Source organism: Pseudorca crassidens, chromosome 12, assembly GCF_039906515.1.
Source record: "Pseudorca crassidens isolate mPseCra1 chromosome 12, mPseCra1.hap1, whole genome shotgun sequence".
In the NCBI taxonomy this organism is placed as follows: domain Eukaryota; kingdom Metazoa; phylum Chordata; class Mammalia; order Artiodactyla; family Delphinidae; genus Pseudorca; species Pseudorca crassidens.
Window position 1 is genome coordinate 92098237 of NC_090307.1, and position 15297 is coordinate 92113533.

At 43.7% G+C, this 15297-nt stretch overlaps 1 protein-coding gene across 1 annotated transcript; it reads right to left on the reverse strand.

Moving 5' to 3' along the window:
* Positions 1-769: 769 nt before the first annotated feature.
* LOC137204075 (zinc finger protein 26-like) lies at positions 770-11968 on the reverse strand. The gene is given in 5 exon segments (XM_067701399.1): positions 770-1167; positions 1381-1875; positions 10403-10637; positions 10719-11245; positions 11414-11968. Coding segments are annotated over 5 exon segments (2166 nt in total). The 5' UTR covers positions 11925-11968.
* Positions 11969-15297: the final 3329 nt, after the last annotated feature.

Here is a 15297-nt window from a genome sequence, read left to right on the forward strand (position 1 = left end):
ACACCATCCTCGGCTAAAGACCAGAGAGCCCGTGGGAGAGGGTGATTCGCGACCTCGAAAGGGAGGAAGGCAATTCACACGGAGATAGAAAAGCAAACGCTTTGTAAACAAACCGCTGGGCTGCACTCCGCAGGCCTGCAAGCCCTGGGCCTGCCCAGCCTCAAGACCAAAGAGCGAGCCTGGAGTCAGCGACCGCCGCGGAGACCTCAGTGGTTTACTGGCTGGGGGATCTCACACGTGCAAAGCAAAGTCCGGGAGCGACACCCCTCCGTGTGCAGCAGGCGGCGGGCAGGACAGGCACCAAGCTTCCCGCTCTGCCCGGTGAGGGCACAGGCTGAGTGCTGAGGTAACCTGCAAAGGCCCGAGGGCGGGGGCCTGGCCAGACTGACTTCCGTGCGGCCCGTTGCACCCCGAAAGCCCGCTCTGCCGCCCTCCCACCCCGACACAAACAGGTGAGCCACGGCAAGCTGGACCGAAGGCTTTGCAGTGTTCTAAAAAATTACCGTCTAACTATGCAAACTGACACCAAGTTTTAACAGCAGAGGGAGTTTTTTTTATGGCGATACTCAGTCGGCCCAGCACCGCAGGCATGACTCCCGGTCTGCGCCGGGTCCTGCAAAGCACCCGTGCGAGGCGCGGCCATAACGGGCGCCGGCAGCTTGCCAGCCGCGGCCGCTGAGGCGGCTGGCGATCGCTTTTTCAAACAGCACGTGCAGACCTGTGTCCACAACTACCTCACTTCTGTGGAACAGGATCCTGGAGGCGAGGGTTAGGGCGCGTTTTCAGTCGATGCTGCCAAACCGCCGTCCGCAAGGGTTGAGACAACCTGCAGAGAACTGCCGCGCTCCCGGCAGAGGGTCTGGCCCGCTTCTAGCTCTTTCCTCCCGGCAGGGCTTCCAGGGCGCCCGCCAGGAGACGCGCTCTCGCCGCCGCTTCCGGGCTTCAGCGCCTCGTCACGGGCTCCTGCCTCGGGGCCCCACGTTTCTTCCCGTCGCCACTGGCAGGAGGCCCGCGACCCCGCACCCTTCGAGCGACCCGGGTGTCCCCCAGCGCCGACAGCCCCGCCCCACGCTGCTCCAGGAAGGGCGGGAAGGAGGCCAAGGGCCGAGCTCATGGAGAGGGTCCTGGAGTTCGGGAAGGAAGTGGGTTCGGGGGGCACCCCGAACACTGAGGGGACCCGGCCCGGCGGGGACAGAGGGGGCGGGGGGCAGGCGGCTATGCCCTGCGTCCTGCCCGGACACCTCCGTCTGGCCGTGGCCCTGCGCCGCCGGACCTCTCCCGGCGCCCTTCTCCCCGCGGGGCCCGAGAAGCCTCCCCGGCGGCCGGCCCCGGACGCCGGACTCAGTCACCGTCGCCCGGACGACCCCCTCGTTCACTCACCTTCATCCGCACGCCACCAACACACCCCAGCCAGGCGCCCGGGGCCGCTTCCGCGCTCGGCGCGCACGTGCTCCGCCCGCACGTCCGGGGAGGCGGCGGGAAGGCGCGGTTGATACAGAGTATCCAGGCCTCCGCCAATCCCTGCAAGGGCCCCGCCCGATGACCCCCGCCCGTGCCCTGCGCCCCCTAAGTCCCGGGGCCTGCGGTTCCGCCCACCTGGGTTCGGGGCATTCCGGTGGTTCTTGGGGAGCCGAGAGGTTCTCGGGGGTCCGTGGCATTCGGGGGGCTGCACGGGAGCCGACAGGTTGGGGGGCGAGGGCGGGGCGTCAGAGGCGCCATGCAGCCTGGTTCTGCGCGTCCTCAGGCCCCAGAAGGAGCAGAGCCGGGGTCCTGGGGGTCCTGGGCTGGGGTGGAGGAGAGGGCGCCACGACCCCCGCCCCTGCAGCAGGAGGAAGCTGTGACCCTGGATTAACCCCACGCCACCGCCCTGGAGCTCTGCGGAGACAAAGCCCGGCTGGGGTCGTAGCCCAGGGGGCAGACACCCCCGCCCCTCCCGTGCCCCCGCAGCCCCAGCCGGAGGCCCCCGGTGATCCCACCCCCGCCTGACCCTGGGGCGCAGCTGCGCGCGGCGGAGAGGCCTTCGCGACGGTGGAGGCCTGGGGACCCGAGTTCTCGGTGACCCTGGTCAGCCACGCGGGGGAAGCCTCTGAAGTGCCGCCGTCCTGGCTCGGACACGGTCTGGCCTCTCCCCTGTGCAGTTTAGTTTGGGGAGATGTTGCACACAGCGAGCCGGAAGGCGCTCTAGAGAGGAGACCAGGAGGGTTTCGAGTTGCTTTTGAAAGGGTGGTCAGGGCAAAAATTCTCTGACGTCAAAGCTCATGCCTGAACGTATGCAAAAGACTTAGGCAGAAAGAGAAACATTTCAGCGTTTGTTCACTTGAAAATCTGGAAACGACCCAAGAGTCCGGTGGAATATTGCTAAACACATCACACTTCAGAAACAGGATGGGCTCCTGGAGGGTAATTAGTAGTTGCCGGGAGAAAGAATGCTTCCTGACCGGACTAGTGATACATTGTACAATAAAAACGGCTGTTACAAAGCAATGTGAGTGAGACGAGCCCGTTTGAAAAGTACAGACACAAAATGATGTATGCCACATCGTTAAACCCTGGTTGCCACCGGGTGACAAAATTATTGTTGTATTACTTTTATTTGGCTTTAAAATTTTCTTCTTTTGCTCATCCATGTTTCCTAATTTTTATAAAAAGACAATCTTCTGTTTTTCTCGTTTTAAGGTTCTTTTCAAGAAGTGGGAGAAAAAACATTGACAACAGGGTTGGGGGAAGCAATCCCCACCGTCCAAGTATACTAAGGCGGATATGGGTGAACAGAGAGGAAATTGGAGATTTGCTGCAGGAAACCCTCCTGTTGTGGGAATGTGATCACAGGCCCTTTCTCCAGGACCGGCTGGTGCTCAGTGAGAATATTCCTGGTTGCGCTCCACCCATGAAGCATCAATGAAGTTAAAACCTCAATGGAAACCAAAATGTCCAAGTACCTACGTTATTAAATTTAAATGTAATTCAACAAATTTTATGATTCTAGTTCATTGTTATAAAATCAGTTACTTTTTTTGGCTGCCAGGTGAGAAGTCACTGTTTACACACATTGTCTTATTTGAGCCTCCCAAGCCACCTCTGAGCGAGTTATGTTCCCTTGTTACTAAAAAGGAAATAGGTCCAAGTGCATTTAAAACACTTCCAACCAATAAGTGGCCTCCTTGAACTGTCAGACTCAAAAGCATACGTTCTTAACGTAAGCACATAATAATTTCAAGTATTCTAAATCGGGAAACTCTTCATAAGCTTCATTTTTTTTTTTTTGCAGTATGTGGCCTCTCACCGCCACGGCCCCTCCCGTTGTGGAGCACAGGCTCCGAACACGCAGGCCCAGCAGCCATGGCCCACGGGCCCAGAAGCTCCGCGGCATGTGGGATCTTCCCAGACCTGGGCAGGAACCCGTGTCCCCTGAATCGGCAGGCAGACTCTCAACCACTGCGCCACCAGGTAAGCCCCATAAGCTTCATTTTTAATAGAGGTCTGATCTTCCAACGAAAGGTAGGCCAAAAGGTAATTATCCAACACCCACTGTAAATAGAGGCTGCCTCTCTCTTCCATGCTCACTAGTCTGAAATGCAATCATTACCACATAAAGCACCCTAAGGCATACTTACCTGCTATTTCCGGATTTTCTATTCTCTCTGGACCCAGGCTACCTGGGGCGGACTCCCAGTTTAATTGCTTAATAGCTGTGTGACTTTGGACAAGGTACTGATCCTGTACCTTCTCTCCTCTTGGTAAAGTTTATGATTTGTAATAATAACAGGCCCTCTTTCCTCTTTGGTTTGAGATCATTAAATGAGTCAGTACTCTGCACGCGCTATCTTCTTTACCATTTTGTTTCTTACCGGCGTTGTTCACTTTTAACACGTTCAAAATCTGGGAACTTCCCCCTTAGTCCTAAGGGAACTTCCCCCTTAGGACTTCTCCTTTTCAGAAATGTCCTGGCCACTCATGTACTTTCCCCCATAACGAGTAGCTGAACACATTTTTAAAAATCCCTGATCCACGGAAGGCTGCAAGCCCATCTAGATACAGCCTGCTAAGAACCTCTACTTCACCCTGAACCCCTCTTCCCTCCAGGGAATTACCTTCGTTCCCAGAGGTCCTCCTGAGGGAGCTGCTTGCCCACCTGCACTGCCCCAGGAAGCCTTCTCGAAGCCCAATCTGTCTGTATATTGGGGTGCTTGTAGCCATGGGAGACCAGTCCTTTGGGCCGTTCGTGGGTTCACAGAACTACGGGGAGCAGGCCGTCTGGGGAACACCCTTGGGAAACCGATGCCTGACAGAAAAAGAGAGGGGATGTGTGACGTCTTGGGTAGAGTGATGAGAAGGACAGAGGGAACGTAAACAAGAGCTGGAAAGAGTGGCTCAGCTGTCCTTCCTTTCTTGGAAGATGGCAGATGCAGGTGGGGCAGGGCACAGGAAAACCCTCCCAACATACTGACCCAGAGGCACTAGGAATGCTTTTTTTTTTTTTTTTTTTTTTTTGAGAAAATATTTAAAAAATTTTTTTTAAAGATGAGTATTATCGATTTTTCCTTCTGCTTCAGGCTCAAAGGTGGCTGGGCAGTGGTGCTGTGCCCAAACAAGACCCACTTCACCTGCTACAAACCTTCGTTCCCTCTGGTGGTAGGTCAGGTGCAGGGGGGGAACAGGGACTCAGAGCCCAGGGTCTATTTACTAAGCATGCGGCACTCAGGTGGGTATTTTGCCGTCATTCCCATATGACAAGATGCCCGTCAGAGAGGTTAAGTCACTGGTCTAGTCACAGAACTGGTAGAGGGTGGGTTTGAGGTTAGCCCGCTCCCATCTGGCCCCCAAGTGTTGGTTTACACGTCACCCAGCAGCACACTGACTCAGAGGGTGGGAGAGAAGGAGGGAGGTCTCGCTGCGCACTACATTCTCGTTACTCAGTAACCATGCTTGTTACACTCCAGGCCCAGGCTGGACGCTGACATCACAGATGAGTGAGTGTCCCTCCGTTTGAGGGATCCATCCTCTCAGGACCTGTTGATTGCCTACTCTGTGCAGAGCAGGAAGAAACCTCAATCTATTTATCTATTTTTGTCATTGAAAAAAACCTAAATAGATATTTAACCTAAAGCATTTTAAATTAATATAGTATTACATGTGAAAACTTGAACAAACATACAAGTCCAAGAAAATGAAAGCACATTGTGTAAGTTCTTGATGATTTTGATTTTCTATCCTTGTAAGTTACATAAAGTGCACAGATCTTTAGGGTTTACCTCTGATTTTCCCATACATGCAGATACTGTGTCCTCACCATTTCCAGCATGCTTCAAGGCTCTGTCATGCTGGTTTCCAGTCACTATCCCCCCACGGTGACCACCCTGGACTTGTCACCAAATGTTAGCTTTGCCTGTTTTGGCACTTGATCTGCCTTCTCAAATGCTACAAAATTTCCCCCATGTAACCCTAGAAGGTCTATTTTTTCCCCCTTTACATTTAGGTGTACAATTAATCTGGAAATAATTTTAACTTATGGTACGAGGTATGGGTGTGTCAACCCCCCACACACCCCATAGGACATCCAATTCACCTGATTTATTGAAGAGTCTTCACCATTGCATTGCAGTGGCACTTTTTGTCTTAAATCAGATGATGGTACATGTGTGGGTCTGCTTCTGGGCTCTCTGATCTGTTGTTTCATTGGTCTGTTTGTCCAACTTTACACAAAACCATACTATTTTAATCATGGGATAAGTTGATATTCAGTGTGTATCCTTCAGTTTTCCTCCTCTTTGTCTTTGGTATACTTCACCCTTTGCACTTTTACATGAATTTCAGAATCAGCTGGTTAATTTTGACAAAAGTGCATACTAGGACTCTGAGATGACACTGAATTTATACATCAACTTGGGAAACATTTGAGAACAATATTGAGTCTCCCAATTCTCAAATATAAAATAGATCTCATTTATTTAATATCAAGCAGTATTTTGTAGTTTTCTGTATAGAGACTTTTCTTTAGTCTTATTTCTGATGTTTATGATGCTATTGTCAATGATACTTTAATTCCATTATCTAATTTTTTTGTAATATATGGAAATACCATTGACTTTTGTATATTGACATTTTATCAGTATCTAGCAACTCTGCTAAATTCACATAATTCTAACAGATTCTGTAGATTTTTTGGGGGTTTCTAGGTACATAAACATATTGTGTAGGAATGACAAGTTTTCTTTCATTCTTTCTAATCTTCACACTTAAAAAAAAACTTACTGCACTGGTTAGGACCACCAATATTCAGTGTTGAATTAAAGAGATAATAGTTGGGACTTCCCTGGTGGTCCAGTGGTTAAGACTCCACGCTCCCAATGCAGGGGGCCCAGGTTTGATCCCTGGTCAGGGAACTAGATCCTGTATGCTGCAACTAAGACCTAGTGCAGCCAAATAAATAAATATTTTTTTAAAAAGTAACACTATTAGTTAAAAATTGTATTTTGCTATCTTGCTAAATTGACTTGTTAAGTGGCTTTAAAAATTCTTTTTATTGGAGCACAGTTGATTTACAGTATTGTGTTAGTTTCTGCTGTACAGCAAAGTGAATCAGTTATACATATATCCACTCTTTTTAGAGTCTTTTGCCATATAGGTCATTACACAGTATTGAGTAGAGTTCCCTGTGCTATACAGTAGGTCCTTATTAGTTACCTATTTTATACATAGTATGGTATATATGTCAATCCCAATCTCCCAATTTTTCCTCCACCTGCCCTCCCCAAGGTGCCTTTTTTGAGGGTAAAGTTTTAAAAGGAGTTTCAGTGAAGGCAATCATGCTGTCTCTGAATAAAGTTGTCATTCTTCCTTTCCAATCTGTATCCTTTTTTATTTTGGCCATGCCACGTGGCTTGCGGGATCTTAGCTCCCCAACCAGGGACTGAACCCTCGCCCTCAGCAGTGACAGCACGGAGTCCTAACCACTGGACTGCCACGGAATTCCCACCAATCTCTATCTTTTTAATTTCTTTGTCTTGCCTTATGTAGTCAGCTAAATCTTCCAGTACAGTGTTGAAAGAGAGTGGTGAGAGTGGATATATTTCACTTGTTCTCAATCTTAGGGGAATCTATTCACTCTTTGACCGTTACGACATTAACTGTAGACATTTTTCAGATGTGCTTTATTAGTTTCGGGAAGATACTTCCTATTCCTAGTTTGCTGAGGTTTTTAATCATGAATGTTATGGAATTTGAACAAATGCTTTTACTATGCCTGTTGATGTGACCATATGATTTTTATTTTTTAGTTGGTCAGGTATGAATTAGTGATTGGATTTTGAATATCAAATCAGCCTCAGCTTTGTATTCCCAAGATAAACTCCCATTTGCCTTCATGTATTACCCTTTTATATATTGCTGGATTAAATTAACTAGTTTTGAGGACTTTTACATCTATGTTCATGAGGAACATTTGTAGTTTTTTAAACAATTTGTAATCCTTTTTTTTAAAAAAAATCAGGGTAATACTGACTTCATGAGTTAAGAATTTGTCATCTATTTTCTGGAAGAGTTTGTATAGAATCGGTATTACTTCTTTCTTAAATATTTGCTAGAAATCATCAGTGAAATTATCTGAGCCTGGATTTTTCTTTGTTTGGAGATTTTTAACTGAATTTAATTTCTTTAAGAACTGTAATAGGTTACCCTTTCTTGAGTAAGCTTTGGTAGTTTGTGTCTTTCAAGAATTTAGTCCATCAAAATTGTCAAATCTGTGTTTTGTGATGCTTACCCCTTCCACTGTTTTTGTTTCACTGGTTTCTGGTCTTATCCTTACTATTTCATTCCTATTTACATTGGGCTTTACTCTTCTTTTCCTAGTTCCTTAAGGTAGGACTTTATATTATTGACGTGAGACCCTTATTCTTTTCTAACATAAGCATTTCGTGCTATTAATTTCCCTCTACACACTGCTTTTTCTGCATCTCAAAAATTTTGATATATGTTGTATTTTAATTTGTACACATCATATATAATAATAATTCAAAATATTTTCCATATTATGCTTGAAATTTCTTGGACCCATGAGTTATTTAGAATTGTGTTGCTTAATTTCCAAGTGTTTGGAGACTTCTCTGTTCTTGCTGCAATTGGTTTCTTGTTAAACTGTACTATAGATGGGAGAAATTTTGCATGGTTTCAATTATTTAAAAAATTTTAGGATTAATGACTTAGGACATGATCTGTAATGGTGAATGCTTCACATGTAATTGAAAAGAATGTCTATTCTGCTGTTGGATGTTCTAGACATGTCTACCAGGTCCAGCTTGTTGATGGCATTATTCAGTGCTTCTATAGCCTTGCTGATTTTTGGTCTCCAACTTATATTACTGAGAAATAACTGTTGAAGTGTCCAACTAAAATGGTAGAGTATATTTCTCATTTCACCTCTGTTTTTGCATGATTTTGAAGCTTTCTTGTTAAGTGCATGTACATTTAGAATTGTCTTTTTGGTAAAATGATGCTTTTCATTATATAAGGTACCTATACATTCCTGATAATTTTCTTTGCTCTGAATATATATTTTCTTCCATGAAAGGGCACATATTTTCTAATGTCAGCTCTTAGGCTGGGAGATAGGGTGGGGCTGAATCAATTTGATCTGTATTTCAGCTGTCTGAGCTTTGTTGAAGCTTTTGGTTGATTTAGTGCAAAACTGCCTTCAGATATTTTGAGGGCAAATCAGAATGTTTCCCTCGGCAGGGCCTGGAATCTGAGTGTGGAGACGTTGTAAAGGTTTGCTTGTGCTCACAGCCAAGCTGCCAGCTCTCAGAGCTGTGCAAAACATCTCCTTGCCTTACAGCCTGTAGCTTATTTTGGTTTTTCTAAATAGACAATCACATCTCCAAACAAAAGGATTTTTGTTTCAGCCCCAACCCCCAAGTCCTTACAACTTTTTCTTCTCACACATTGGCTAGAATTGCCATTACACTGCTATAATTAAAATGATGAGAATTCTGTAATTTGATAATTTGATTAAAAAGTGGCAATAACTAAAGCTATTCTGGGTAATCTATGTAGAAGGAACTAATTAATAATGGCAGCAGACTACACAAAGCATATTTTACAGTACAGAGAAAGATAACACCTAAACATCCTAGGTCTTATGATGTAATCCTTATTGTTTTCCTGGTTATTACATTTACTTACACACTTTAAAAAATCTTTATGTTCTATTATGAACATGCATATCACTGACATTTAAACATTTTCTCCATCTTTTCCTAAAAGTTTGGAACATCTTTACAACTTTTTTTTTTTTTTTTTTTTTTTGTGGTACGCGGGCCTCTCACTGTTGTGGCCTCTCCCATTGCGGAGCACAGGCTCCGGACGCGCAGGCTCAGCGGCCATGGCTCACGGGCCCAGCCGCTCCGCGGCATGTGGGATCTTCCCAGACCGGGGCACGAACCCGTGTCCCCTGCATCAGCAGGCAGACACTCAACCACTGCGCCACCAGGGAAGCCCCATCTTTACAACTTTTAAGTAATTTGTAAAGGAAACTATTTTTTCTAAGTGAACCAAAATAATAGTGAAGTAAACTTTTCTGCTGAGGCTTATCCCATTTGAAACATTCATAAAATCTTCTTTTCTTGTATTTTTTTTTCTAGCTTGGTTTCTCCAAGGTATGAGCTTCCAATACGTGCAATTCATTCGTTTTATATTTTCTCTCATTAAAATCCTAATTCTTATTAAATTATGAATTTCAAAGGATTGTATTCTATATTCATTTGCATTATGGGATTCCTCTTTGTGGATGTTAGCATATTAGAAAATGACTTCCTGACATTCATTTCATTCATATTGTTCCTCACCTGCACAAACTTAAAGAAATGGTATGACTTCTTGCTGAGAACTTTCATAGGGTTCACTGAATTGATAGGGTTCCTGTGTACATTTACTGATATTTTTTGGTGTACATAAAAAACAGTGTTCTTTGGATGCCCCTCCACATACTATACATACACGGTGTACCATGAGATTTTTCCATTTATAGAGTTTCTCTCCTGTACGAATTTTCTGGGAATTCCTGTGAATTGACTTTTTTAAAAAAAATTATTTATTTATTTATTTTTGGCTGCATTGGGTCGTCATTGCTATGCGCGGGCTTTCTCTAGTTGCATCAAGTGGGGGCTGCTCTTCATTGTGGTGCGTGGACTTCTCATTGTGGTGGCTTCTCATGTTGCAAAGGATGGGCTCTAGGCACGTGGACTTCAGTAGTCGTGGCACATGAGCTCAATAGTTGTGGCTTACGGGCTCTAGAGCACAGGCTCAGTAGTTGTGGTGCACGGGCTTAGTTGCTCCACAGCATGTGTGATCTTCCTGGACCAGGGCTCGAACCCGTATCCCCTGCATTGGCAGATGGATTCTTAATCACTGTGCCACCAGGAAAGCCCTGAATTGACTTTTGAGAGAAAGTTTCTTACATTTACTTCACCAATATGTTTCTCATCTGTATGAGTTCTCTGATGCATAATGAGCTGTGACTTGCAACAAAAGGCTTTCCCACATTCGCTGCACTTACAGGGTTTTTTTCCTGTATGAGTTCTCTGATGTGCACTGAGAATTGATTTCTGAGAGGTTTTTCCACATTCACTGCACCCATAAGGTTTCTCCCCTAATCAGTTCTCTGATGTACAATGAGCTGAGATTTCCTAATGAAGGATTTTTCATACTCATTGCATTGAGAGGGCTTCTCTCTTGTGTTCATTCTGATGTATAATGAGCCGTAATTTTTCACTGAAGGATTTCTGACATCGACTGCATTTATAAGGGTTTTCCCCTGCATGAGTTCACTCATGTACAATGAGAAGTGACTTCCAAATGAAGGCTTTCGCGCATTTGTGACATTCGTATGGTTTGTCTCCTGAATGAGTTCTCATGTGTATAATGAGGTATGACTTGCTACTAAAGACTTTCCTACGCTCACTGCACCTATAAGGCTTTTCCCCAACATGAGTTCGCTGATATGAGATGAGCTGATCTTTTCTGTTAAAGGCTTTCTCACATTCACTGCATTCATAGGGATTCTCTCCTGTGTGGGTTCTCTGATGTACAATAAGATTTGACTTTGTATTAAACACTTTCCGACATTCAATACATTCAAAGGGTTTCTCTCCTGTATGAGTCCTCTGATGTATCAGGAGCTGTGACTTCCAACCAAAAGTTTTCCCACAGTCATTGCATTCATAGGGCTTCTCCCCTGCATGAGTTCTCTGGTGTGAGATGAGATGATATTTCTGACTGAAGGCCTTCCCACATTAACTACAACCACAGAGTTTCTCTCCTATGTGGGTTCTCTGATGTACAATAAGGCTTGACTTTGTATTAAACGCTTTCCAACATTCACTACATTCAAAGTGTTTCTCTCCTGTATGAGTTTTCTGATGTATCACGAACTGTGACTTCAAACCAAAAGTTTTCCCACAGTCACTGTATTCATAGGGCTTCTCCCCTACGTGAGTTCTCTGCGGTGAAATGAGCTGGTATTTCCGACTGAAGGCTTTTCCACATTCACTGCATTCATACGGATTCTCCCCTGTGTGAACTCTCTGATGTATAACAAGTTGTGAATTAAAACTGAAGGCTCTCCGACATTCACTGCATTCATGGAGTTTCTCTCCTGTGTGAGTCCTCTGATGTATAATGAGGTAGGACTTTATCCTAAAAGCTTTCCCACATTCATTGCATCCATAGGGTTTCCCTCCTATGTGACTTATCTGATGTACAATGAGCTGTGACTTCAAATTGAACGCTTTTCCACACTGATTACATGCATAGGGTTTTACCCCAGTGTGTGCTCCCTGATGTACAATGAGCTGTGACTTGAAAGTAAAGGCTTTCCCACATTCACTATAACCATAAGGTTTCTCTCCCATATAGGTTCTCTGATGTACCATGAGGTTTGAGTTTGTATTAAAGGCTTTTTGACAATCACTGCATTCATAGGTTTCTCTCCTGTATGAATTCTTTGATGTATAATGAGTTGTGGTGATTTCAAACCAAAAGCTTTCCCACGTTCATGACACCAATAGGGTTTCTGACCTGAATGAGTTCTCTGGTGTGAAACAAGCTGGTCTTTCCTACTGAAGACTTTCCCACATTAACAGCATTCACAGGTATTCTCCCGCATGTGAATTCTCTAATGTGTAACAAGTTGTGAATTGAAACTGAAAGTTTTCTGGCAAACACTGCATTCATGTAGTTTCTCTCCTGTGTGAGCTCTTTGATGAACAATGAGGTAGGACTTGCTGCTGAAGTCTTTTCCACATCTACTACCTTTGTAGCGTTTTTCTTCTGAATGAGTTTGCTGATGCACCACAGGGTATGACTTGCTGCTGAAGGCCTTCCCACAGTAACTGCATTCAAAGGGTTTTCCTCCCATACGTATTTGTTGGCATATGAGCTGTGACTTTCTGTTGGCAGTTTTTCCAGATTCATTACTTTCACACTATTTTATTCCAGTAAGAGCTTGCTCATGTTTAGAATGGAAGGATGATTCCCTATGTGCATGAAACCCATTAGGATTCTTTCCAACATTATTATTACTAAAATCTATATTATATTTCAAACTCTTTCCATTTGTGACACATTTATGAAGTTTTTGTCTTTAAAAAATTTCTTTTTTTGGTTGTGTTTGATCTTCGCTGCTGTGCATGGACTTTCTCTAGTTGTGGTGCATGGGCTTCTCATTGTTGTGGCTTCTCTTGTTGCAGAGCTTGGGCTCTAGGCACGCAGGCTTCAGAAGTTGTGGCACATGTGCTCAGTAGTTGTGGCTTGCAGGGTCTAGAGCTCAGGCTCAGTAGTTGTGGTGCACAGGCTTAGTTGCTCCACGGCATGTGGGATCTTCCCAGGCCAGGGCTCGAACCCATGTCCCCTGCATTGGCAGGCAGACTCTTAACCACTGCACCACCAGGGAAGCCCTAAAGTTTTTGTCTTGAAGAAACATAATCTGTACGAAGAAGACATAGTTTTCCAAATGCAGTACACTGATAGCATTTTGACATACTTCTCAGCTTGCCTTGATTTTCCTGATGCCATTCCATACAACCATCAATTTCCCAGACTTCATCTAGAAATGAAAATACTCACGATATAAATAGTAACATGATCCTAGTACAGCATAAAATTGCCTTATAAATGTCATGTCCTGATGTTTTTCTTAGTTTCTGAAATCAATTCTGAATGTAAATAAAATCTCAAATGTAAATATACCCAGACTCCTGGGCTCTGGGGAAAACAAAGGAAAACAAAACATGAAAATAGGCAAAGGGAACTGGCAATAAATAAAGGTAGTCTTGAGTTTCAAAATTTTGCATAAAGTTTTCTTTAGAAAGAACAAGGAAAAATGAGCAAAATCTAAAGAAGTGGGAAGGGATCTCTGAGCATAGGCTTCATTCGACAAATAATTGTTAAATACCTATTATGTGCCAAACACTGTCTAAGCTCAGGAGAAAGAGCAGAACAATTGCAGATTTGTTTACAGTCCTCCTGGGAATAAAGTTCCACTGAATACTCAAAGAGATGAAAATAAATTCACAAGAAATATCACTGAGATGTTTCAGTACACTGACAGCACCAGCTAATAAAGCTTCCAGAGAAACGAAAAAAGTTTCACATAATGGATCAAAATTTAGAATGGATCTGACTTCTCAGTAGCATCACTAGAAGAGAAAAAGCAGAGGATTCAGGAGTAAATTAGAGGCACAGGTCGCAAAATCTATATCAAATGCACCCTTTCAAAGGAAGCTACCGTGAGAGGTGTTCCAACAAAAGAAACCAAGAAAAAAGGTGACACAATAAAAATAGAAAAGAAAATCTGAAAGGAGATTCCAGGTTAAAAACTGTACAACCAGTTCTTGAGAAAAATCAGGTTACACTGGGGCAAGTCAAATAACGTGGGAGTGATGTCACTAGGAAGATGAAATTGACAGAGTCACTAATTTAGCTGAATGTACCAAAAGAATATTTAGACATGTGAAGACGAGTCTGGGGTTAAATTAATTATAAATACATTAATGATAACATAGAAAACTTTGTAGGACAATAAAACAACTCGAGAAAAAACGAGTTATGAACAAAACTAACCATTGTATACTCGCACGATTTGCCCAGGAAAAGAAATTACATGGTCGTAAAGATATAAAAACTGAAGACTGATCTAAGTATGAAATAGCTTGATTAGGATGATGGAGGTATGGGAAGAGAGTGTGTGTATATTGGAGAAGAGGAAATCTTTACCCTTCATACTAAATAATTAGAGGAGAAAATCAAGGTGTAAGAGAATAAGTCGTTTATTTAGAAAACATGGAGGTAAATACCATAAGAAAGTGCTAAAAGAGATGAAATTGTTTTTCTCGGGGTGGGGAGAAATGAAAAACAGAAGGGGCAGGGTGGACAGAATGCTGTTTAAACATAAAAAATCTCCAAAATCCAAAAATACAAAGTGAATAGGGAACTAGACAGAGGACTAAGTCCTCAGTCATAATCACAAATATTTGGAGGTTGAATAGAAGAGAGAATGGGTAGACTTGGCCTAGGTGTCCCAAAGTAATATGCTGACCAAGGCAATGGACAGAAAAGGGTATTAAGAGAACATAGAAGAAGGTCAGGTTTGAAGATAGCAACATCACAGGATCTTAATACCTCATTTCAGGTTTCCCTATATCCTAAATCTGAACCGTCTTATTCATTTTGTACACAACCTCCAAATTATATTTTCCCAAACATCAATTCCCAACTGGGACAGTACCCACACCCATGCAGTGAGAAATGAACATGAGCATGTCTGACCATTACAATGGCTTTGGAGGGAGTATTACTGGCTATTACTGGATTGGCCAAAAAGTTCCTTTGGTTTTAAAGTAAATATAGAAGATACATTTTTCATTTTCACCAAGAACTTTACTGAACAACATATTCACCATTTTGTTCCACTACCTTCTGCCATTTTTCAGGCAACTTCATAATTCCATCTTCCCAAAACTTTTTATCTTTTTGAGCAAAGAACTGTTCCAGGTGCCTTTTACAGTCTTCCAGGTAATTGAATTTTTTTCCATTAAGAGAATCTTGTAAAGACCGAAATAAATGGATATCCAAAGGTGCAGTGTCTGGTGAATATGGCAGATGAATCAGAACTTCCCAGCCAAGATGTAACAGTTTTTGCCTGGTCATCAAAAAAAAACATATGGTCTTGCATTATCCTCATGGAAGATTATGTGTTTTCTGTTGACTAATTCTGGATGCTTTTTGTCGAGTGCTGCTTTCAGTTGG